Consider the following 23,990-nt stretch of genomic DNA (forward strand, 5'->3'; position numbering starts at 1 on the left):
TGGCAAAAGGTAAAGAAAAGTCTTTGAACTTTGTACATATTGGAAGCACTTGGCATCTCTGGGCGAGAAACCTTCTCATTGGCTTGCTGGTGTGAGTATCCAAACTTCTAACCCCTTTAAATCTTAAACTCTGGAAAACATAGGTTCGGGATTTTTCAGTGGGCATCCAGGAACATAAATGCCCCAAGTCTCACACGTGCTGAATTCACCGGTTCTGTTTTTCTTTCTTGATTTGAACAGGCTGCTGAACAATAATCAGATAAAACAAATTGTGAGAAGATCCTTTGAAGATCTGGAGAACCTGAAATACCTGTGAGTTGGTAGCTCAGTAGTTTCTTAAGCTCCTTGAAATTTAACAGCCCACTTCTAATGTTTGCCAGTCAAGGACGTAGTTTCTGTGGTCAGAATTTCTGGATGTTAATGTCATAGCTATAAAACATTGCCCTTGAATGCAATCAGAAAGCTCTGCTTTGGATCGAGGTTGATAGCTGTTTCCTGTGTCTTTTTAAAACACAACTGCTGATCAGTTATCCTAATGCTTTTTTCTTTCTCTCCTTTTGAAAGCTACCTTTATAAAAATGAAATTCAGAGCATCCAGCAACACGCCTTCAACGGGCTCCGTTCTCTGGAACAGCTGTAAGTACAAACGAGCCTTGTCTGTTGATGAATGTGATGTGCGTAAGAGCTGATTTATTGGCTCCTCTAACCCAAGTGCTGTGCTTCCAGTAGTGGAGAGTACCAGACACTTAGCAAGGAGTAGGATGAGGCTTCTACTGTTTTATCATCCAGCTTTGCAAGACTACACCGGCTTCATTTGAAAACAGCTGGTCCCAGTACTGATTTTGGTTAGTTAATGCTGAGGTCTCTTCCTACTGACGTCCCGTATGTTCTCTCCTGACCCTAAACCTCTGGAGCATAGGAAGAGCCCAGCCATGCCTCTGATTCCCTTTACGTCCAAGGACCTCATGATGGGAGGAGATGGGGGTCTGTAGGATGGCTTGAAGCAGAAGGCAGCTGGCCTGCTGTGGTTACGCCTGCTGGGACTCCTGGAGCAGAGAGTAGGATCTGGCCCTTTGCTTGAATTGAGGGTGCTGGCTGAGTTTCTCTCTTATCCAACCCTTTGCTGAAAATGAATGGATGAAGCGCAAGCTGAGAGCTGGGGCAGCGGGGTATTCATGGGAGCTACTGGGATGGTGGTGCTCGCATGCTGTAAAGCATCTGGAAATTGCAATGGGGGAGAAGATGATGGATCCAAACAAAGACAGTAATGACCTTCCCTCCAAGCTGCGTGGCACTCTGGGATGCCTCGCGTGTTTTCCTGGCAGCTGGAGCCCATCACAGTGGCGCTCTAGCAGTCCTTATTTGCTCCCTTTCTGTGTATTGCAAATCTGTGCTGTTTATTCAGTCAAAGAAGTTTTGTTTTTTGACTCTTAGCGCTCCATGCTCAAGGTAAGATGGGAAGACTGAGGTCTGACTCTTCTAAAGTGTCTTGCTAAACTGGGATTGGATTTTTCATGCCAGGGTTGTGATATATTATGTGCATGTGTGTAAATACATGTGTACATATGGAGAGAGTGTGAGCATGGATGTTTGAAGTATAGGAATTATTTGCATCGTTGGAGAACTGGGACCACAGGTGAAACCATTCTAATTCATGGATTGTGCCAAATGACAGTGTTTATAGGGCTGGAATGTAACTAAGGACTTTGCTGTAAAAGGAGTAGGATCCAGCTTGTTCTCCAGGCTGACAGCAGAAGTGGACAGAATACGATGGGAAGTTTCAGGCAAACTTAACAATAGGTGTGCTACCAACCTTGTGCACAAGTTGTTTTTTCATCAGACAGCTCAGCAAGAATGCCTGGGAGAAAACATAGGAAGCAGATACCGGCTCAGCTATGTTTAGAGAGGAGATGATGCTGGCCGCAGTGATATTTTAACAATGACCGTTCCAGACTTGATGTCACAAATAAAAGAAAAAAAAAACGAACAAACCACAAAACCAACAAACAACCCTCTGAAAGGCCCATCTGTTTTCACTCTCAGGCAGGCATGGTTCCAAAAGAATTAGCTTTGCTCAAATCCTACCCCGTTTTCCTGTACCCCACAAGCCAGCTTTTCAAGAAAAAGTATAACCCGATTGATGGACAGTATCAGATGCTTTCCTCAAGGTCCAAAGCAATGACAGCAGACATCTGAGACTTATTAAAACACGTACGTCTCTCCCCACTGTTGCCCTCCACTGCAGAATCTGAGTCACCGTCTCTCGGTTTGTGCTCTGATAGTGGACCATTTATCATGAATCCTTCCATTACAAATCAAACAGCCATGTGGCGGCTTAGGCAATTATTTCTCAACGCAGTCAGCTACAATAGCAGAATGAGTATTTGTAGATCTGTGATTAATCAGTGTCCGCTGTGAAATTTATGCCTGTGTAAAACAGGGGGGAAGAGTTTAGGCAACTTTGAAACCATACCGAAATGCATCTAAAGGTCAGGAACATGTCAGTTATGCTGGTGAATGTCACAGCTAATGGGAACAGCGAGACTCAGGTATTGTGGGGTGTTGCTCTGCAGACCCCAGGTTTCCTTTGCTGATGGCAAGGGGTGACCTGGGGCAGTGCAGAAGGTATCCCAGGCCTCTGGAACAGCAGGTCACACTTGAGATTTTAGTGGACCTAAAAACATTAACCTGTATTAGCAGGAACTGGGCTGTTCACATTAATGTGCCATTTAGATTCAAGTGTTCCAGCTGAATGCACCCTCTCTGTCTTTGGGGACTGTGCCTTCCCTCTGCAGAAACAGAATGGCCCCGTGGCAGCTGTTTCCAGATGTTTCTGCTCTCGCTGGGTGGATGCACGTGCTGGGAGCCCCTGTTAGAATCAGAGACAAATGCAGGCTGGAAGAGACCTTTGGATGTCTCCAGTCCCACCTTCAGCAACAAGCAGGACCAATTTCAAAGTTTTATCAGGTTGTTCAGGGCCTTTTTCTACAAATTAATTCTCAGCAAACTCATGATCCCATTCAGAAATGTTGCAATTCCTAGGCTGGGAATGAGTGCCTTAGAGTAAGGCTATTTCTTCCTCCCTGACAATCCAAGGATGTGCTCGGGAATGCCGAGGCACTAGGGGAAAGGCAGGGAAAACTCCCGTACGGTGGTCAGATGGGAGCAGCTGCTGCTGGGTCTCCATGGCCAGTGGTTTCATCCTGACCCTTAACAGTGCCACAGGCAATTTGCAGTGATGGTGGTGGTCTTAGGCTTCAAGGAAGAGCAAATCTATCCTCCTCCTATTAAGAGAGAGAGTAAATAATTGACAGAATAGGGAAGAGCGTTGGCTACATTTTTGCATGTGGAAAGTGGAGACACTGAAGAGAATGCTGGCTTCTCCGCATCTGCCCTGAGATGTGTAGTGACCGATTGGTGGGCGTTGGTGGATTGATCGGGAAAGATCTTCTGTCTTCTAAATTGCAATCCGTAACCCTGCCCTTTGTGATTTTCTGTGTGACAGCTATCTGCATTTCAACAACCTGGAAAGCCTGGAGCCAGAGACTTTTAGTGACCTGCCTAAACTTGAAAGGCTGTAAGTAAAGATGGGACCTTTCTTGTGAGTAAGGGGGTGAGGAGAAGGGGGAAAAAACCCTTCATTTTGTGTAACCGTTTTGATAGCATGAAGTGTGATCTTCCAAATGGAGGGAAATGCAAAAAGAAACTTCCTTGAAGAAGGAGATTTTATGTACTTGCCAAGTAGAAGGGTTACTGAGAATATGAAGGGAATTTCCCGTGTTGTGTTATGTTCACGTTTCCACCTAAGTAGGGGTAAGTCTGCAGAAAGCCCTACAGTTGGCCAAGCCAACTGAAATTTTACTCTGACGATAAGGTCAACATTAGTCACTGTTGGGCAGTGCGTACAAAAAAAAGAGGGTGGAAAAGGAATAAAGTCAGAAGAAAATCTAACAAGAAAAACACGCATCCTTCTTGAAAGCAGTTAGGAAACTGTGTGTCTCCTGCTCCCCAGGATTGCTTCCAAAAGTCCTGTGTCTCCTGCTCCCCAGGATTGCTTCCAGTAGTAATGTAGCCACTAGGACAAAAGTTCACGTGGTGGTTCCCACTCCATGGTGAAACCAACAGACCCTTCTAAGCTGCGTGGAAATGTGCCTTATGTCCATACATGCTAGGAAAATAAAATCATGGGATCCAAACACCCTGAGGAAAATTCAGACCTGGATCGGTACACTATGGCTGATCTCAGTCTCTGTATTTGAGCCAACAAAAATTCTGGATTTAAATTTTAGAGGAAGGTTTGTCAGCATCCAACTAGGCTGAACTCACGTGTACACATGTGTATGCAGACATTTGCACATGAGCTGTACTGCTTTTGTATTTCTTTCCTGTTCCATCTACTAAAATTGCTTCCTATCTTTTGTCAATGGTCTCTTATGAGTTTTAGATGTAACAGACATAACTAAATTTCCCCCTCCATTATAGGAACGGAGAGTTAGTTATCCCATCTTGGTCCCCACTGATGCATTTTTGTGCAATCAGGGTTTTTTTTCTAAGAACTGGGGAGTCTTATCTGTGTGCTAAGACTCTGGAAGTGAGAATTTGCCTCGGTTTTGTTCAGAGATAAGCCCAGCTTAGGCTGTTGTTGTCTGAATTAGATTTACTCGTGGATTTGGGTTAATAACTACATTGAGTCTAGGGCATGAGTTGTCTAGCGTCTTCTGCTGGAGCCTTACTTCAATGGCTGCCCTTGTAAAATTTCCCTATCTTCTGCAGGGGGGAAAAGAAAAGGTCCCTTCTAAACTGGAGCTGACCAAGGCACAGAAAACATAGGGTGGGTCCAGTCTGTGGGGATTTCGTGCCCTTTCTCCTCCCTTTGCAGAGCATGAAGCAGATTAACTTTAAGGTTCCAGTTTAAACCTGTTACATCACATCTTGAGTCACCGTTTCCAGTCCACGCCCGCTCTCCGCTTTGATGCATTGCATTGCACTTGCAAATGAATGAAATCCCTATAGCTCATGGAAGCAAACACACTAAATTTAAAAACTAAGCTCCATTTTGATGAGCAGCCTTTGTATTTAAACTGAGTTTTGACCTGGGATGTTATCATCCGTGTAGTGCAAATACTGAATAATATTTTGGCATGGGTTCTCCCATCGCAGATTCTTGCACAACAACAAGATTTCCAGGATTCATCCGGGGACATTCTCTCAACTGGAATCCCTCAAACGACTGTAAGTAAAAAACATTGCCTGCAAAGAGCAATTGTTTATCTTTGATCAGATGGCCAGGACCTGAGGAAAAATGTGCCTGGTTGGCAAAGCTTTTAGTTGTTGCACTTCTAAGGCCACTGCTAAGTTTATAAAGCAGTTTTGATTGGACGTGAGAGCTGATTTAACCAGTTAGTGGTTTCTTCATGCTAGTGTCTAATTATAATCTAACTATGGTCTTCCTACAGCTCAATAATGCCACAGGAATGAACATTCCTGGAAAGTCCTCACAAGTCTCTGCTGTCCTACACAGCTTGAACCCATGAAACATCCTTCAAAAATGTAGGAAGTCCAGGTCACTGATATGACCTCAATCACGTCTTCAGATCAGTATCTAACATGGAAGGAAAAATCATAGTCATAAAAGAAAAGGCTTTTTTTCTAGAGATTGAAAATACTCAGAGGGGTGCCAAGGTGCACGATTCTCATCCCATGTGGGAATGCCCCTGGTGTGTTATTCCCACATAACCTGGCTGTCTCTTAAGCTTACTTTTCGCTTGCTTAAACCCCCCAGGGCTTTGCTTTGTTTGTTTTTTATGATCTCTGGAAATCAGTTCAATTATGTGTTTTGGGGAAAAAAAAAGCAAAAACTAAAGAATTTTGGTGTTCTGCCACGATTTTAAACTAGAAGAAAATAATGTGTTTCTCACTGCAGCCCTGTGTGATTTCTGCAAGCAGGTAAAATGCTTTGCTTTTCTCTAACAGGGAATAACCTGTGACATGTTGTCTGTACGTGTCAGAGAAAAAGGTGGGGTGTCTATAAAATGCTGTATCGTGGCCTTGTGTGAAATCTCACATTCTCAAATGTTTGTCTCTGGAAACGTTAGCCCTTTCTTCCATGTTTTTTTTTCAATGGCCCTGACCCATCTACTGTAAAACCGTCAGTGGGGAAGGAGGCATCAACTAATCCCCCTATAATCTTTATTTATCCTTACGCGCAGCACTGCACATAGGAATGAGGTCAGCGGAAGGAAAAGCATGGGTGCGCTGGGAGGTCACCGGTGCTCCATTCGGCACGGTTCAGGCGTACGTTGCAGTAATAAAAGTTCTTAGAGTTGTGCAGAAATGCTACAACCTCTAGCAGCTGGTCACAGAAAGAGATTGATCCCATGCACACTAAAATCAAGGGGGAGGTTTTTTGAGCTAAGAGTGAAAGAGAATGAAAAGCTCTAACAGAGGCAGTGTTACCTGCTGTTCTTACAGAATTCAGTAAAGGTTGAAATCTCCATCCTGGGGGAAATACCAATATTTCAGTGTCTGTCTCTGCCTCAAATTAAGCCAAAAATGCATAATCCAGTTTAACAGAATAGTTTTCATTTGAAACCGGAATGGCTGATGGGTAATGTTAATTTTTCAGCAAAATCCTTCTGACTTGGTTAAGCGTCCTATTTAAACGTTGTGGGAATGAAATATCTCAAATTTTCATTTGGGTATAATCAAAGGCAGGGAAGAACAGCCAGGTGATCCTTCACTCCGGAGGACTGTTCCCCTCCTGTGTCCTGGAGAAGGAGGCAGCAGTCAGAGGCTGGGAAATGAACCGTCTTTTCCTCGGTCTTGCAGGCGGCTGGACTCCAACGCCTTGCTTTGCGACTGCGACTTGATGTGGCTGGCTGAGCTGCTGAAGAAATACGCTGAGCAGGGCAGTATCCAGACAGCCGCCACCTGCGAGGCTCCTCGGGAGCTGCACGGGCGCTCCATCGTCACCTTGACCGCCCAGGAGTTTAACTGCGGTGAGCGAGGTCAAATCCTTCCACCGGCCACCCCCAGCCCTTGGAGTTGGGTTTTTGTCTAGGAATTGCTTCCTCCACACCTTTTCCTCCCTCTTCCCTGTCCTGGCATCCTGCTTTCCCCCTCCTTTTACTGCTGAAATGGAAAAGTCCCGGTGGGGTCACACAAGTTAAGTTATCAGGATAATGCAGAGAAAGCTGACGGTCGTGTGGGGGTTGAAAGCAGCTCTGTTTTGGCTGGCAGGTGTCGTCTTGTTTTTTAGATAGAGTAGGGCCAGTAAAGGACCTGCTGCGGTCGGTGGCTAAACCAGCAACCAGAAGAAATGTCCCGTATTAGGCTGAACAGAAGGGGAACACTGGGAGAGCTGCAATGGCTGGAAACACAACTGAAAACCTAAGCAAACTCTTAGTGGATACATAGCTGAATGCTTTGTTTGACTGCGGCAACGTATTGTGTTTGTTAAGCTGTTATTCTTTAAATTTAGATAATTTCTCACTGGAAAATGCCATTTTGAAATGAAAGGTTTTGTTCTGAAAAATTCCAAAGTTAAATATTTCATATAGAAAAAGACAAAACTCTGACTTTTAAGTGCAGGCATCGGCAGAGGATGGCACAAGCATCGGCTGTGGTTCCCTGATACTTCACTGCTGGTAGGGTCAGTTTGGGATGTTCCCACTCGCCCAGGCCAGCTATTAGCATCCCTCCTGGATATGCCAGTCCAGCCGTGTGTGTGGCCATGCTGTGAGCCAGATGCGAGCGATCAGCTGGATTTTGAAGAACTCTCCCTTGCATTCTGCTTTTCTCCTATGATTTTATTATTTTTTTAAAATTCTTGACCATTTCACAGCTTAATTTAGGGCACAGCCATGCAAAGAGTTGAATTGGCACAAATGGGTCCCTCAAGGGACAGGGAGGAATAGGAAGGGTCTAGAGAAAGCAGCTGGGGACACATGGAGTGGGACCCGCTGCAAGTGGATGTGCTGCACAACGAGCTGTCCCCGACACACACCCAGTGCCACAGTACAGCCGTTAACGTAAATTTGTTCTGGTTTAGGCATGGGCGCACAGCGGGGTGTCTGTCAAATTAGCCAGAGCACCTGGTGGGAAGATTTCGCTGGCATTAGGCTTTTACACTGGTGGTGTGCCAGCTGGGGAAGACAAATGATGCATAATTCAGTGTAAAGCGCTAATGATGCAGGCAGCTGATATCTGAGTCAGTACGAAGCCTGCTGGCATCAAGTTAACCCACCACTTTTCAGCAGACGTGAAGCAGCGGAGCAAATCTGCACTGGATCAGCATTTTGTGCCATGGGGCTGTGGTGGGTTTGGTCCTGCGCTGGCATTGTGGAGACTGGTTGCCAAGCCATTGGCTTGCAGTCTAAGGAGTAAGGGCACAGACCTTCCACTGGAAAAGGTGGCAGGTTCTCACTTAATCTTACGAATAATCCAGCTGGTTTTACTGGATTACTGGTGAGCGTACAGATTGTTAGATGGGTAGGTAGTCTGCTGAATCAAGATCAAGCACTCCAGACCACATACATCAATTCCTTTCTATTTTAGCACATCCTTTAAATGTTTAACTTGCTTAGTGCTTGAGTACATCTTAAAGTGAAGCACATAGTGAAAGGCTTGGTTGAATAGGGGTCGGCTGATGAATTAGGAACATAATGAATGAAATCCTGTCGAAAGGGAGGTGGTGTGATCTGCAGGGAGCTGGCACTATGTTCAGATGGAGCAGGCAGTTGCTGAGAGCAGCAGGCTGCCAGGGGCAGAAAAACAACTCAAGTGAGGACGCCACTGACTTCTTCGCTTGTTTTGGGGGAGCCAGGGACCAACTCTTGGGACAGCTATAGTGAACCAGTGTACAGCCAGGTCTGTTTTTTCTCAGTGCTGCCTGGGGCTGCGCGGGGAGCTGATCCACTGCCCAACATACTGGCAATAGGAAGAGCCACTTCAATTCTCCAGGGCTTTTATCAGGCTCAGATGAATGATGCCGTTCCCTCCCTGACATCATTTTTCCTGATGTTGGTGAGAAGTCTTGGGGTGGCTCTGGGTGGATGCCGTTGTGCCTAGGGCTCTGCTGGTGCCTGCTTGCTCGGGGGTTGCAGGATGGGTGTTGCGTTACCCACTACTCTCCAGTTGGGCTGTAAGTGTTTTTGTGCTGCTCTAGACTGGGTTGTGTTAAAACGGTCTTTTGCAGAGAGGCCTCGCATAACCTCAGAACCTCACGATGTCGATGTCCTCCTGGGAAACACAGTTTATTTCACCTGCAGGGCAGAAGGCAACCCAAAACCTGCGATTATTTGGCTGCACAACAAGTAAGTCACACACAATGAGCCCTGGGGTAGCAAAGGTTTTCAAGCACCGAGCTCTTCAGTGACTGCCTATATTTACAAAAGCTGTTTCACGCAACATAAAAAAAAAAAAAAAAGAAATGGATATTTCATGGGTTGTATTTACCTTCCTTTTAATAGCATTCTCTGGTGACCACGTAATCCAAGTGGTGTTTTCATCTGCATTTGTAGTGGATTCCAAGAGCTTATAACTTTCCCATAAACATACTCTGCAGGCTGAAAGCAATTGTCTTTTGATCAGAAAAAAAATAAAATTAGTATTTCATGTTGCTCTAAGCTACCATGCTTGCCATTTATTAACTGCTGAAATGCTTCTAGTCTCTAGGTTTCTCTCACCGAAGGCCTAGCGTGCTGGGAGAATGGCTCATTTTCAAAGGCAAAAATCACTGGTCTCCGCTGAAAGACAGACCTTGCAAAGCGGTGTATAGATTATAATTCTATACAGCAACACTGAAAAAATATATGGCTATGCTAGATGCCAAAGTGTTTCTGGGAAATGCTACACAATAAAATACTCTGTGCTCAAGCAGTTGCCCACTGTGGAAGTGAAGTTACTTTGCTGCTTTACGAGCTCCTTGTCTGTGGGAGCCGAACAGGGCTCTGTTATTAATAAAAATGATCAATGTATGCTTCTTCAGCTAACTCCCCACCAGGCAGGGTTTCAGCACAGAGCAAAAGTTTATGGCTGAGTTAAGTCCCCTGGAAGGAAGGTTTTGTTAGGGAAATGCTGGCAGGCTCCCAAAGATAGCATTGTAAGAGGGGTAATGATAATAAATGTTCCACAAACGAGATATGACTAGAGTGAGGAGATGTCAGGGGAATTAAATAAATGCCCAGCAAGCATATTAGTTTCCATAGTGGATTCAGCCTTTGTCCTAGGGGGAGAGAGGTCCCTTCTCCCTTTTCAATCATCTGCAGCCATCCAAGATTCCTTCGTGCTGGGACAAATGGGATGCAGCAGTGGGACCTTCTGCCGTGGGCTGGGATCCAGGAGTCACAGGTCATTGTAGAAAGAAGGAAGATGTTTCGCAGCTCTCGGGTTGGGTTGGAGTCCAAGCTGTGTTGGGGTCCCACAGTGACTTACTTAGAGATTTTTGCCCCCCTGAGGCCTTTGAGCCCGTTCAAATAGAAATGGCTGCACACAATAACAATATTAATTCATTGTTATATTTGCACTTAGTAAATAATGAGAACAAGCTTTCTGGGCCTAGATGCCCTGACAATAGCTACGATGCTATTGCATGGGAACACTACGCTCTCCTGATGGGCTGTAAATGTCGTATGTAATCAGTGGTGAGAGAAAAAGTAGCTTACCCATGGAGTAAATCAGAGCTGGAGCTGAAGTTCAGTGCTGTAAATCATAACTCTTGCTATAAATTTCATGAAGTCTCAGAATAGCTCCAAGGAACACCAGTTTACTGCAACGCATGCAAAGCACCATGACTCCCCCAGCAGCTTGGGGGAAGATCACCAGTCTTTACTCCTTTCAGATTTTGCCTGTTTGTGGCTGTTTTTCAGTAACGAGATTGACATGAAAGATGACAACCGCCTGAACCTGTTGCAAGACGGTACCTTGATGATCCAGAATACCAAGGAGTCAGACAAAGGCGTCTACCAGTGCATGGCCAAGAACATAGCTGGGGAGGTCAAGACACAAGAAGTCGTTCTGCGCTATTTTGGCACCCCATGTAATTAAGCCTTGTGCACCCCTTGAAGGACCAACTCGGGTTGGGGCCGGGAGTGGAGCTAAGTCAGAGTCAGTCCCGGCTTTATATGTGCCAAGATGTTCTTGGTGTGCTGGGGAAGAGAGTGGCTAACAGCGTAGTGTGGTCTGAGCTGTAAGGGGGTTCCTTCATGGGAGTTGGAAATTCGGGGTTTAGAGATTGAAGGTAATTTGGGGCTGGTGAGAGAGTTTGGAGGCTGGGATGAATTCTGTGGCACAGAGTTATCAAGGGTGAAGGGGACACAGGGGTGGGGATGCTCCAGCACTAAGTGACTGGGATGGGGAGGTAGTAGGAAGAAGTAGCGCTGGGGGAATTGCTCACAGCGAGGATTTGGAGGTCAGGGAAGAGCCAGGTGACTGCTAGCTGGGCTGCATGAGGAGTCCAAGTGATTTAAGCCCGTTACTGAGCAGGCAGCAGGGCTTCTGGTTTCTGAAGCACTCGTTTCCTTCCAGCCAAGCCCACTTTTGTGATCCAGCCGCAGAACACTGAAGTGCTGATTGGGGAAAGCGTCACCTTGGAGTGTGGGGTCTCTGGGCACCCCCACCCTCGCATCAGCTGGACCCTTGGCACAGGCTCTCCTTTACCACAGGATTCCCGTTTCGCTATCACCAGCTCTGGAGGACTCTTCATTCAGAACGTCACCTTCTCAGACCAGGGGCAGTACAACTGCAATGCCAGCAACACCGAGGGATCCATCCAGGCGACAGCAAGGATCATAGTGCAAGGTGAGGAGTCCCAGCCTGATGACATTTCTGGGATAAAGTGCTCGGTCACGGGGCTGTGTTTAAGCCCTGTGACTGGTTCTGATCCCATGAACTGAGAATTAACCTGAGCTTGCTGCCTGAGTTTTTCCTGCTGCTCAGTCATTGCTTTCCCCTCCAGATTCTCCCAGGTTTCTTCTCATCCCCACTGACCAGACAGTAACTGAGGGACAAAGTGTGGATTTCCCCTGCTCTGCCGAGGGTCACCCTCCACCCGTGATTGCCTGGACAAGGGCAGGTACTGCCTCACTTGACCTGCGATTTTTCTCTCCCATGCCACCATCCACGGGGTGTGGGTGAGAACAGCCGAGCTGCTGGTCCAGGGCGATGACTTGCAGTGGTGACACGGGACAGATGGTGATCGGCAGAGACCTAGTCACACTAGGAGGTATATTGTAGATCACCAAGGATGATGTTAAACACTGGGGAAGGAGTCTCTTAGGTCTTTGACACACTAAGTCATCATGTCAGAAGGAAGGAGTGTGCTGTTTTTCATCAGCATGAAACCCATGGAAAGCCTCAAACTTCCTCCTGCGGTGGCTTCCTACCTCCTTTGAAAAGGCAGGGTCTGGACATTCCGAGTTGGTGGGTATCACCCTGTACCAGCTCTTCATCATTGTCATTGATTTGCTTCTCTTGGGGAGCGTGTTGCAGGAGAGCATTGTTCACCGCTGACACACCTCTGAGGTTTCTTTTAGCTTAGGAAAAACCACTTTGGGTCAACAGGTGGTGGTGAACTTTTAAAGTCTCGGGTGGTTGTTAGCGCTGGCTCCACTGAACTGATCCCATCCAACGCTTTCTGGGACAGAAGCCAATAACGCTTGGCCCAGAGGCCCTCCAACTTTTCCTTATGCTTCACAAGCCATAAATAATGGTTTAGTGCTGTGGAGAATTCATGGCTATTGTATTCCAGCTTCCACAGCAATAGCCCTGACGCGGAGTTAAGAAGGACCAGCTGAAATTCTCCTCCACCAGCATGTTCTCCATCTCCTTTAACCTGTTTTCCTCTACTGCCCACATTTCAGAAGATACCTCTTAGAAATGTGGAAAGGAGCACAGTGACAAGAAGTAAGGTTAATAACTGCTCTGTAACCAGGTTCGCTAGGTCACTCGGCAATCCAAAGATCAACCAGGCTTTACAGTGCTTTCACAGAAGGCATGCTAAGAACAAGACAAGAGCAGGAGAAGTGATGGAGCATCGCTCATTCTCAAAGCCACTTTTGACAGCGTGGGGTGGATTCAGATTCCTTTTGGTGTTTGGGATGAATAAATAGAGCCCTTATATGGAGGAAAATGGAATATTAAAAAAAAAAGTCGCTAAACTGAGAAGTTCTAATAATTTTGTTAGGGTTCGGTAAAGCGTTTTAATTTTGAACTTTTATCCTTAAATAGAGGAAATATTGAAACAATGCAGTTTCCAAACCAAAGAAAATCAAAATACCAAATTAAAAAGGACAGTGCTAAATGTTTCCATTTATTGGATTAAACAGCCAGTTTGGATAGTTGAACACAGATTTGCTATCCATCAGGTGTCAGTAAATCTGCAGTTTGCACTAAGAAAAGGTTTATGAGGAAAAAAAAAAAAAGGGTACTGGAAAAAAAAGGAACTCCTTTCCAGTTGCTTAGACAAGACAACTCAAAAAAAAAAGGGTACTGGAAAAAAAGGAACTCCTTTCCAGTTGCTTAGACAAGACAACTCAGTCATGATCCTGGGTGTGGGAAGAGCAGCATCTGTCCTGTTCCTCACTTAGCAAGATGAAGATGGTATTTCAGGGTGGCTGATGTCATGTTGGGAAGGAAATGAAATTTTTAACTGTCACACAGATACCTCCAGTGACGGGAAGAGAAATCTCATAGACAATTAACAAATCGCACGGCTTGTTTGACCAGGTGGGCCACTGCCAAGTGACCGGAGGCACAGCATCCTCTCCACGGGTACTCTGCGGGTGATGAGGGTAGCTTTGCATGACCAAGGCCAGTACGAATGCCATGCCATCAGTGCCATCGGAGTGAGGACCCTCCCGGTACAGCTGTCGGTGACCCCACGAGGTAAGCTGGTGAGGCGGTGGGAAATAAGGGCTGGCAAATGGGTTTATTAAGTTAACATTATGGTATATAACACGCTGTCTGACAAGGCAGGGAATTGCCCTGGTTCCTATGGGATGGGATTTTGCTTTTGCCTGGGAGCAGACGTCTAGCCCTAAGAGCCCCGTCAGTTGGTGGGAAACTCTAAAGACGTTTCCAGGGTGCCAAAATTTGTAAATTGGAAGAAGCTGCTTCAGTTTTCCTTGAAAATTTATCTGGTAGTCGAGAAAAACTATAACCGTGGGAATGAAACTCGTCTGGTGTGGGCAGGGAATGGGACGGTATCGGTTGGCATCTGCACAAATAAACACTAGGGCAGGGTTATGTGATCAGAAATGAGCTTTAACGCCCATCAGATGAGCTCTGATAGCTGGCCAGTTTGAGTGAAAAACGGGGCCCTTTAATGTGTTTGGGAGTTGTTATTAAGAAAATTATTTTGGTAAAGGAAAGGAAAAAAGGATTTTTGTCTGGGAATTTACAAAAAAAATGTATTAAATTCTTAGTAATCTTTTTTTTACTGTTTTTAAATTTTGGCTTTTCTACAGAATGAATTGTAAGATTCTTTTTAAAATGAAATATTCTGCAAAAAACCTGATTCCTTCTCAGGAAGATTTAACTCTGGCTCCAGAAACGTTTGTCTTAAACATTAGCTACCAGGTCATAGGTTCAACCTAAATTTAGGTATTCTAAAATTAAGCCTCTGTAAAACACAAGTCACACAGGAATGCTTTCATGTTTTCATTTCCTTTCTTGTTGCCATATAAATAATCATTCTAAATAAGTAAACATCCCTGCTTGTTCACAAACATGGCAGAATTTTACTAATGGTAGACTGGAGGGAAGGAAACTATCTAGAAACATTATATTAGTGATGCTTCAAGCACAGAATTCACAGAATATTTTAAGACCAGCAAGATCAATATAATTATTTAATCTGACCTGACTAACACTTGCCAGAGAGCCCCATCTGATAATTCCTGAATCAATTCACGATCCCTGTTTCAGCTAAAGCATCTTTTCTAGAAAGCCTTTGAATTAACGATTTTAAATGATGGAGAACGCAGCACATTCCTATGTAATTGCCCCAAGTAGAGACACACAGGAGCAGAAAATAATGAACGTAAACTACAGAGGACTTGGTAGAGAGACAGAGAGCACGGGTAAACTGACACCCCTTTGAAGAGCCCTTGCAACAGCAGAAAGAGCCCAGCATCTCTGGTTTGCCCATGCTGAGATGTTTTGCACGCAGATTTCTCTATTTTCCTTGACGCATTTCTTGCACTTGTGGCTTTTTTCCCTGTATTGCACAGTGATACCCGTGTTCCTTCATCCCCCCCAAGACGTGGTGGCAGAGACAGGCCAGGACGTTGCCATTACTTGCGCCGCCCAAGGAGATCCACGGCCCACCATAACCTGGGTCAAAGTAAGAGATGATACCACGTACTCAGCAGACACCAGGAAGCAGGTTGGCCCCTCCGTGGGGGCATTAAACAACTCTCGTTAAACACCTGTCCCAGCTCAACTAGTTAAATCAGTTTGTGCAATACACATGGAAGAAATTGTGTTTGAAAATTTAAGGACCAACATTTCCACTGATTTGGGGGTTTTAATGGTCTAAAAGAATGTTGCTCTTTCTCAGGCTCGAAGCCTTGCAATGCACGTTCCTGTTTTCTCTTGTTCTTCCTTCCAAACGAGTAACTTGAAGCGAGTGACCTTCCAGGATGTTAGAAACGCTTGATTTGCTATTCCTGGAAAAAACTGAAAATGGATTTTTTTCTAAGTAGTTTGTCCTTATTTCCAGGATTCCCACTGGTGGAACTGGATGATGCTGGTTGGCTCCAGCTTTGATGGGGCAAAGCCACGATCCCTCACAATCACGCTGCAGCCTGGCTGCTCTTTTCAAGAATTCATTAGATGAAGCTCTTCAGACTTTTTCCTGCTGTGCCGCAGTACAACACCAGTGACCTTCACTGGGACCTGCCCTGCCTTTGAGCACAGTCAGGCACAGAACAAATTAGAGGGGAAAATGCTTAAGCCTCAGTTACCCTGCAGAGGTCTCGTGGGAGGTGACCTTGCAGTTTGCCTTGGGCTCCAGCCAGCAGTGGGAGCAGAAGAAAAGAGCCTGGGAGGGCAGCAGAGTAAGCATTAGATTGGGGCAGGGCAGCAGAAAGATGTTAAGAAACAGGAGAATAAAAAAGTAAAACCTGAAGCCACCAGACAGGTTAAGAGGTGGGGTTTGAGTGAGCTGCTGCTCGCAGCACTTCGATCAGCAATGCTGCCCAGAGCCAGGAAAAGCTGGTATCTACAGTTCAAGGCCAGCAAAAATCCATCAGTTTCAGATTGTCCCAAAACTTTTAGACTTATTTATGTGCCATGAAACTTCTGTGACAGCATCAGGGCACAGCACTCGCTCCAGCCAGCCTGTCTGTAAGAAGTGCAGAGAAATGCGTGGGGTGTCTGTGCCCTGCAGGGAGTGCCTGAAGGTGGACCAGGGTAAAGGAGCTGAGCAAGGACCTCCTCTCAGTGGGTCCAGGCAGGAGCAGATGTCCTTGGATGGCTTTCTGGTTTCTTTGGAAGAGCAATGCTAACATCTGGTGGCCACGTTAGTTCATCGCATCCATTTGCGGGTGTGCTGAATAGGCTGAAGGCTGGGATGATGGGAAGCTTTCCATACCCTGACACGTTTTCTGTCTTTTGATGGTGCAACAGGAGGGTATCCAGATCACAGAGAGTGGCAAGTTCCACATAAGCCAAGACGGGACCCTTGCTATTCAAGACCTCGGCGTGGCTGACCAGGGCAGATACGAGTGCATAGCAAGAAACCCCTTTGGCTTCACCTCCAGCGCTATGCAGCTCACCATCACCGGTAGGGTATCTCCTGTGGTCCTCTTGAGTCTTCTTTTGCTCTCGTGTAAGGAGGGGCTATGCTGTGTTGACATCTACACTTTGAACAGATAACTCTGTTATTTCTTTAGCTTCTTTGCAGACAGGTCCCTCGCAGGTGTGATCAGAGTTGCTCAGTTGTGAAACCCCATGCACCTCCCAGCTGCTCCTCGCTGTTTTCTCAGCTGAGCTGCAATTGCTCCCTGAAAAGCCAAAAGTGTTGTCTTAAACTGCCTCCTGCAAACCGAGCTGTCGGTGTGCGTGTAGTTACTGCCTCTGCTGGGAGGGAGAAACTTATTATAATGTGCCAACACACTCACAAGTCATCGTCTGACCGTAACCTCGCACGCCAGGGGAGGGAGAAGGAGAACAACATTGTCACCGCAAATACAGGGTTTTAAGTGTTTGCTCAGTCTCTTGGGGATGGGAAACAAGTCGCTCGTTTTCAAGCTGCTGCTCCGTGCATTAGGGGAACTGTAATGAATAAAGAGGAGTAGCACTCCTCTGCTAGTCAAACCAGAGGTCAAGAGTAGAAATTGTACTTCTTAGAGGGTAAGGAAGAACTGGCAAGGGAAAAAAATCAAAGGCAAGCAATAAGGTTAAAAATATAAGTAGAGGGCTGTTCCTCAAGCACGCAGGAATAACCAGCATGAATAGCGAATAGCTTATTAGGTGAATTTAGTATCATTTTCTATACAGGGATTGTGTGCAAGGAGGTGAGAATAATCTGAAATTTCTTTGTTGTTTGAAATTATTCCTAAGATAATTTCTGTGATTTATTCTTGGTTGGTACCTCATTTTCCAGCTGGCGATTGCATATGCCAGTAGCCAAATGGGAACTGGTTTGTTCAGCTGTGACAAAGGCCCTGGCTTAAAAAATGCATTCTGTAGTAATTTTTAAGAATTCATGGGTTTACTTCTGAAGGTATTCAAACAACAGCTTTCTTTTTTGTTTTAAGATGATGTATCTGATGTGTTAACGCTAAATTTGAACTGAATTAGAAGTGTTCCACAAATGGAAAATTAATGTATGAGCAATACATTCAAATGAATTTCATGAATTTTAGAAGTTTCCTTCGTGGGAAGTAAATACATTATTTTGGGTTAACTTGCTGTGATTTTTCACATTTTCTTTTTCCAGTTTAACCACCAACCAAAGCAGGCATTTATTTGCAAAGCTGTACAGGAGCGAACTCTGAATATGTGTTCCACAGCCATCTCCTGAAAAAGTCACCTTCTTTTTCAGGCAGTTAATTTCTTCTTCAGAATATTTGGTTTTTTTTAAAAAAAAAAGTTTCATGGTGTTTATGTTGCAAATGGAAAAGGAGTTTGACCTGCAGTGGAGTTACTATGGGGCTTGTACCGATACACAGATTTTCTTGAGCTTGGAAGACAAATTAATGTCAAAGTAAATTAAGACTTTTTTGTTCTTTCTTTCCGCTTTGGAAAGCCACGGACGTTGGTCGGAGCGGCGACACGTTTGTAGCCACGTCGATACGGGAAGCCATCAGCAGCGTGGACCACGCCATCAATTCAACACGCACTGAGCTGTTTAGCAAGTAAGTGTGTGAAGCGCCGCGATCTGAGACTTGAAGCAGAAAAGAGCTGAAAGAGACACTGAACGAAGCTTTCTCAAATCTCATTTTATCGTTGACAATCCGCAAATGAAAGCTACAGTATTGCTTCGAGTATTGGAGGTTGAAGCTGCACCATGTAGATGTAAGGATGTGATAGAGTTTCGTAACAGGCATTTGGGATTCTGGAAAACTGATACACGAGTATCTGATACATGAATATCACCTCTTACGTCACTTACATCTGCGATGTGCATTTTGTCAGCTGGAGTTGGCTCCAGAGACAGTGCATAGAGAAGAAAATAATCAGCGTGGTCATTTCATAAATGCAACTGACTTTGTGGAGGGTGAACAGAAATAATAATATAATAATTCTAACCATTTCCTCAATGAAAAATTACTTCCTGAGTGAATGGTAATTCCCTCCTCTTCCACCCCAATATATGTTTTTATTGAAAAGATAGATAGTTTGTATTAAGCCCAAAACCTCTGGGTTTCAGCTGTTGAAAAGTGAAAAATAAATTACTATAGCAGGAAAAAAAAAGAGATGCTGAGGAAATTAAATATGTGTATTTTCCTGGGGAAAAATACCCTTTCTTTAATCATCTGCAATATGCAGGCAAGCCACATCATTCTCATACACTTGTTTTGGGGGTCAAGCACCAGGCCAAGCTTAGAGCCTGACTCCTGCTGCCTGCAGTCTCATTGCTCTGAACAGAGTGTATTTATTTTAATGTTCCTGCATCACTTCTAATTCCTTGAAACAGACGTCCCAAGACGCCCAATGACTTGCTGGCTCTCTTCCGTTACCCCCGGGACCCTTACACCCTTGAAACAGCCAGGGCAGGTGAGATCTTTGAAAGGACCTTGCAGCTGATTCAGGAACATGTGCAACAAGGTCTGATCGTGGATATGAATGTCACAGGTAGGAGAGATTTTATTTCCCTTCTTAACTTTGTGCATAGGATTAAATTAAAACAACAATGTGTAGGCATCCAGAAAGTTGAAAAAGTGCAAATTTGGGTATGTCAAGAAATGTGTTGTCTGGGTCGCAATGCTCTCTTACATGCCATGGTTTTCATGAGGGCTGGTCTTGTGGTTGCCATACTAACCCGGTTCTCAGGAAGGTGGTTCAGTTCCCCATTTTGCTAAAGATTTCTTGACTGGCTATGAAAGCCCTAATGTAAAAATATTTAGCCATCTAACTCACAAAGGAGTACCTTCGTGGATCTAAGGTTCAGACCCTCAGCAGCATGGTCAGAGATGTTTCGTGCCCTCCAAGTGGCAACGAGAAAAATACTGAAAACTCTGAAGTATTTGGGTGCTGTAAGAGAGGAAGGGGGATATCACTCCTTTGTCTCTCTGCTACTTTGACCTCTTAGCTACAAACTCAGATGGGTTCCAGCCACTCAGGTTCCTTTTATCGAGGCAGGATAGCAAGCAACAAAGCAGTGCAACACCAAAAATGCCTGGAGAGGTCCAAGCATCCAGCAGCTGGACTCCAAAAGTTGCTAGCTGGGACCTCCTTTGTGTACAACAGACGTTCCCATACACTGCATGTTTCTACCTATGCATGTGAATCACCATGTAGCAGACATGTACGTTTGGGGCCCGTAAATATTTTTGCCCGCCTGGATGTATTCCAGACTGCGAGGAGTCTCTCTCCAGGCTGCAGGTCTCGTCTGGGCTGGTCGTTCTGCCAGCCTCTCCTCCTCATTGCCCTGTCAGCATCTGCACAGCGCAGCTTTATTCAGCGCTTTCGCATGGCGTAGTGCCCTGGCAGTCACCCACAGCTTCCCTGCTGCTCGTCACGTAGGGTTTGGATGGTCGATGGTGCTCGAGGTTGCAGTAATAACCTGGAGAGACGTAAAATAAACCCAGGATGGAGACCAAGACCACCCTCACAGTGTGGTCTGCCAGTCACAACATTTCTGGTTTCCACCTCTGCGCAGTTTATACTAAACTCTTTTCCCCTTCTTTTCTTCTCTGTAGACCTGGTATGATGCTGTGCTTCATTTAACCTTCCATAAATTACATAGCAACACCATGATCAGAGACCTGGCCTTCCCGTGCCCACCCTGACAATCCCAGCAGCAGGTTTCACACAGAGCCCTTACACGGGATGGTAGGAACCGGATGGCTACAGCAGCCGTGGTCTGACCTGGTGCTTTGCCTTTACCTTCGCAGGCTATCGGTACAATGACTTGGTGTCCCCTCACTACCTGAACATGATTGCCAACCTGTCGGGCTGCTCTGCCCACCGCCGCACGCCAAACTGCTCGGATATCTGCTTCCACAAGAAGTACAGGACCCACGATGGGTCTTGCAACAACCTCCAGCACCCGATGTGGGGTGCATCTCTCACAGCCTTCCAGAGGCTCCTCAAACCTGCCTACCAGAATGGATTTAACCTCCCCCGGGGGTTTTCCTTGGCAGAAGATGCCAGGGACCTGCCCCTTCCTCTACCGCGCCTCGTCTCCACCGCCATGGTCGGGACTGAGACCATCACCCCTGATGACCAGTTCACACACATGCTGATGCAGTGGGGTCAGTTCCTGGACCATGACATGGACCAGACAGTGGCAGCCATTAGCATGTCCCGCTTCTCAGATGGAGCACCCTGCAGCAAGGTGTGCAGCAACGACCCGCCTTGCTTCTCCGTCATGGTCCCTGCCAATGACCCCCGCGTGAGGAACGGGCGCTGCATGTTCTTTGTCCGCTCGAGCCCTGTGTGTGGCAGTGGGATGACCTCCCTGCTGATGAACTCCGTCTACGCCAGGGAGCAGATCAACCACCTGACGTCTTACATCGATGCTTCCAATGTTTACGGCAGCACAGAGCAGGAATCACGGGAGCTGCGGGATCTGAGCAGCCAAAATGGGCTGCTGAAGCAAGGGCAAGCTGTGCCCAGCTCAGGGAAGCATCTCCTTCCCTTTGCTGTGGGGCCACCCACTGAGTGCATGAGAGATGAGAACGAGAGCCCCGTGCCGTGCTTCCTGGCAGGAGACCACCGTGCCAATGAGCAGCTGGGTCTCACGGCCATGCACACACTTTGGTTCAGGGAGCACAACCGCATTGCCATGGAGCTGTCAGCCCTCAATCCCCACTGGGATGGAGACCTCCTCTATCATGAGGCACGGAAGATTGTGGGTGCCCAGATGCAGCATATCACCTATGCCCAGTGGCTCCCCAAGGTCCTTGGGGAAGCTGGGATGAAGATGCTGGGTGAGTACAAAGGCTACAACCCCAACATCAATGCGGGGATTCTCAACGCCTTTGCCACTGCTGCCTTCCGCTTCGGGCACACCTTGATCAACCCCATCCTGTACCGGCTGAACGAAACCTTCCAGCCCATCCGCCAAGGCCACATCCCCCTGCACAAGGCCTTCTTCTCCCCTTTCAGGATCACACAGGAGGGTGGGATCGACCCCCTCCTCCGTGGGCTGTTTGGGGTTCCTGGGAAAATGCGGGTCCCCTCTGAACTCCTCAACATGGAGCTGACGGAGAAACTCTTCTCCATGGCACACTCTGTCTCACTGGACTTGGCCGCTATCAACATCCAGAGAGGGCGAGACCATGGCATCCCACCTTACAACGACTTCAGGGTCTTCTGCAACCTCTCATCTGCACAGGAGTTTGAGGACCTCAGAAATGAGATAAAGAACTTGGAGATCAGGGAAAAGCTCAGGAGGTACTGTAGCCTGGACTTGGAAGCATCAAAATCACTGGAGATCAGTCAGTGGAAAGTTTCTGCTCCTCCCAGGACACCCATCGAATAACCTTCCCAGATATTGCTACCCACAGATGTTAAGATAGGGTAATAGCTGTGGTTTAAGAACGGGGTAAGACAAAGGAGGTCTCTCCAAGTGATCAGTCTGGTTCTGAGTGGAATGTCATCAGGCACTGCTGTGGTGTGGTTTGGGAGCAGATTGAGCCTTGGAGCTATTTTCCAGTGAGACTAAACTGCATCCTATGTGCGCCGGCTGCCTCTTTCCAAGGCAGGCCTTTATCCCATTGTCTTTTAGATAAGATCATTACAAATACTGTCCAGATGAGTTCCTTGCATACAAATTCCTATGATGGGATCAGATTTATATTATCTCCACTCTTTGATGGTCTTTTAACTTTTTTTTAATATCTGTTATCCTGCAGTTTATATGGAACTACCAAAAATATTGACCTGTTTCCAGCACTGATGGTGGAGGATCTTGTCCCTGGTACCAGAGTTGGACCAACGTTGATGTGCCTGTTAACGACGCAGTTCAGAAGGCTGAGGGATGGAGATAGGTATTATCATCGGAGTCAACCCAAAGTCTTTAGTGTTCTGTTTGGGGGAATTTTCTCCCTACAGGGAGGAACAGAACCTGTAATTTTTGATTATTTCTTGTCTTACGATACGAGGAAGAGTCTCCTCTGTCCAGTGCATTTGCAAAAGGACTTGCCACAGTTACTGTCCGTGTGTCCTTTCCTGATTTAATGATTCTCATTTCACGGCAGGACACTGGGCGCCATTGAGGATGTGCCCAATGTCTCCTGAAAGTGCTAGAAAATGTCCGCAGGAGCTTCCTTCTAATTCCTATTTGCTGCTTGTGTGAATGAGACACGTCTTTGCCTGGTGATGCGCTTAGGGCAGGAGCATTGTTCACCCGTGTCCCAACCTGCTACAGCAGAGCTGTCTGAGCCTTGGGATTCCCTTGCAAGGGGCTGTGCCTGCAGGTGGTGGCACCTTGCAGCTCTGGCCAGCAGCTCACGGGGGTTCATGGGCTCAGAAAAGTGCAGTCTGTGTCCACAGCCGCCTGACACCAGAATAAAAGCTCCTTCTGAGGGGTGTGGGTGCTGCCACACAGATGTAGGGGAACTCTTCTCCCTCTCCCAGCCTCACTCCCCATCCTCTTCTCCTACTCCTGAGTCATGCTGTGATTACAACTCACCGCAGATTTTGGTATGAGAATCCTGGGGTCTTCACGCCGGCGCAGCTGACTCAGATCAGACAGACATCCCTTGCTCGTGTCATCTGTGACAACAGTGACCACATCCAGCAGCTCCAGAGAGATGTCTTCCGGGTGGCATCGTACCCGCAGGGCATGGTCGGCTGTGAAGAGATTCCCGCGGTGGACCTCCGCTTGTGGCAGGACTGTTGTGAGGGTAAGGAAGGAGGCTGCTCTAGCACCGACTGACGTGGGGATGGCTCTGGGTGGCATTCATCACATGCCGTCAGCTTATATGAAATACCGGGAACTGGTTTCATGCTATACCATGAGAACTGTGTGTCAGCAAATGGGTGCAAAGAGGAGGGTAGGGTAGGATAGGATAGAACAGAATAGAATAGAATATTTCAGTTGGAAGGGACCTACAACGATCATCTAGTCCAACTGCCTGACCACTTCAGGGCTGACCAAAAGTTAAAGCAAATTATTAAGGGCATTGTCCAAATGCATCTTAAACACTAACAGGCTCAGGGTATCGACCACCTCTCTAGGAAGCCTGTTAGCTTCGTTGAATCTGGCTGAAGGTCCACCTAGCTGGGGGCTTCTGTCTCTGGCAGCAGCCAATAGCTCATGCCTGGGGGAGAGACTGAAACAGGACGTAGGCATGGTGATCCCCACCACGTTA

The 23,990-nt window shown here is 46.5% G+C and overlaps 1 protein-coding gene across 1 annotated transcript in view; it reads left to right on the forward strand.

Annotated features, from left to right (window-relative positions):
* Nucleotides 1-23,990, forward strand: part of LOC103894490 (peroxidasin homolog) — a 47,701-nt gene that overhangs the window by 18,175 nt on the left and 5,536 nt on the right. Inside the window, exons 3-19 of the mRNA XM_009273896.2 lie at nucleotides 241-312; nucleotides 565-636; nucleotides 3,506-3,577; nucleotides 5,161-5,232; nucleotides 6,829-6,998; nucleotides 9,197-9,314; nucleotides 10,869-11,038; nucleotides 11,527-11,799; nucleotides 11,957-12,073; nucleotides 13,726-13,884; nucleotides 15,231-15,343; nucleotides 16,630-16,786; nucleotides 18,254-18,362; nucleotides 19,145-19,302; nucleotides 20,565-22,068; nucleotides 22,530-22,664; nucleotides 23,314-23,522. Of these exons, the coding sequence (XP_009272171.2) occupies nucleotides 241-312; nucleotides 565-636; nucleotides 3,506-3,577; nucleotides 5,161-5,232; nucleotides 6,829-6,998; nucleotides 9,197-9,314; nucleotides 10,869-11,038; nucleotides 11,527-11,799; nucleotides 11,957-12,073; nucleotides 13,726-13,884; nucleotides 15,231-15,343; nucleotides 16,630-16,786; nucleotides 18,254-18,362; nucleotides 19,145-19,302; nucleotides 20,565-22,068; nucleotides 22,530-22,664; nucleotides 23,314-23,522 (3,680 nt within the window). The remainder of the gene's footprint in view (nucleotides 1-240; nucleotides 313-564; nucleotides 637-3,505; nucleotides 3,578-5,160; nucleotides 5,233-6,828; nucleotides 6,999-9,196; nucleotides 9,315-10,868; nucleotides 11,039-11,526; nucleotides 11,800-11,956; nucleotides 12,074-13,725; nucleotides 13,885-15,230; nucleotides 15,344-16,629; nucleotides 16,787-18,253; nucleotides 18,363-19,144; nucleotides 19,303-20,564; nucleotides 22,069-22,529; nucleotides 22,665-23,313; nucleotides 23,523-23,990) is intronic.

Source organism: Aptenodytes forsteri, unplaced genomic scaffold, assembly GCF_000699145.1.
Source record: "Aptenodytes forsteri isolate BGI_AS27 unplaced genomic scaffold, ASM69914v1 Scaffold47, whole genome shotgun sequence".
Classification (NCBI taxonomy): Eukaryota; Metazoa; Chordata; class Aves; order Sphenisciformes; family Spheniscidae; genus Aptenodytes; species Aptenodytes forsteri.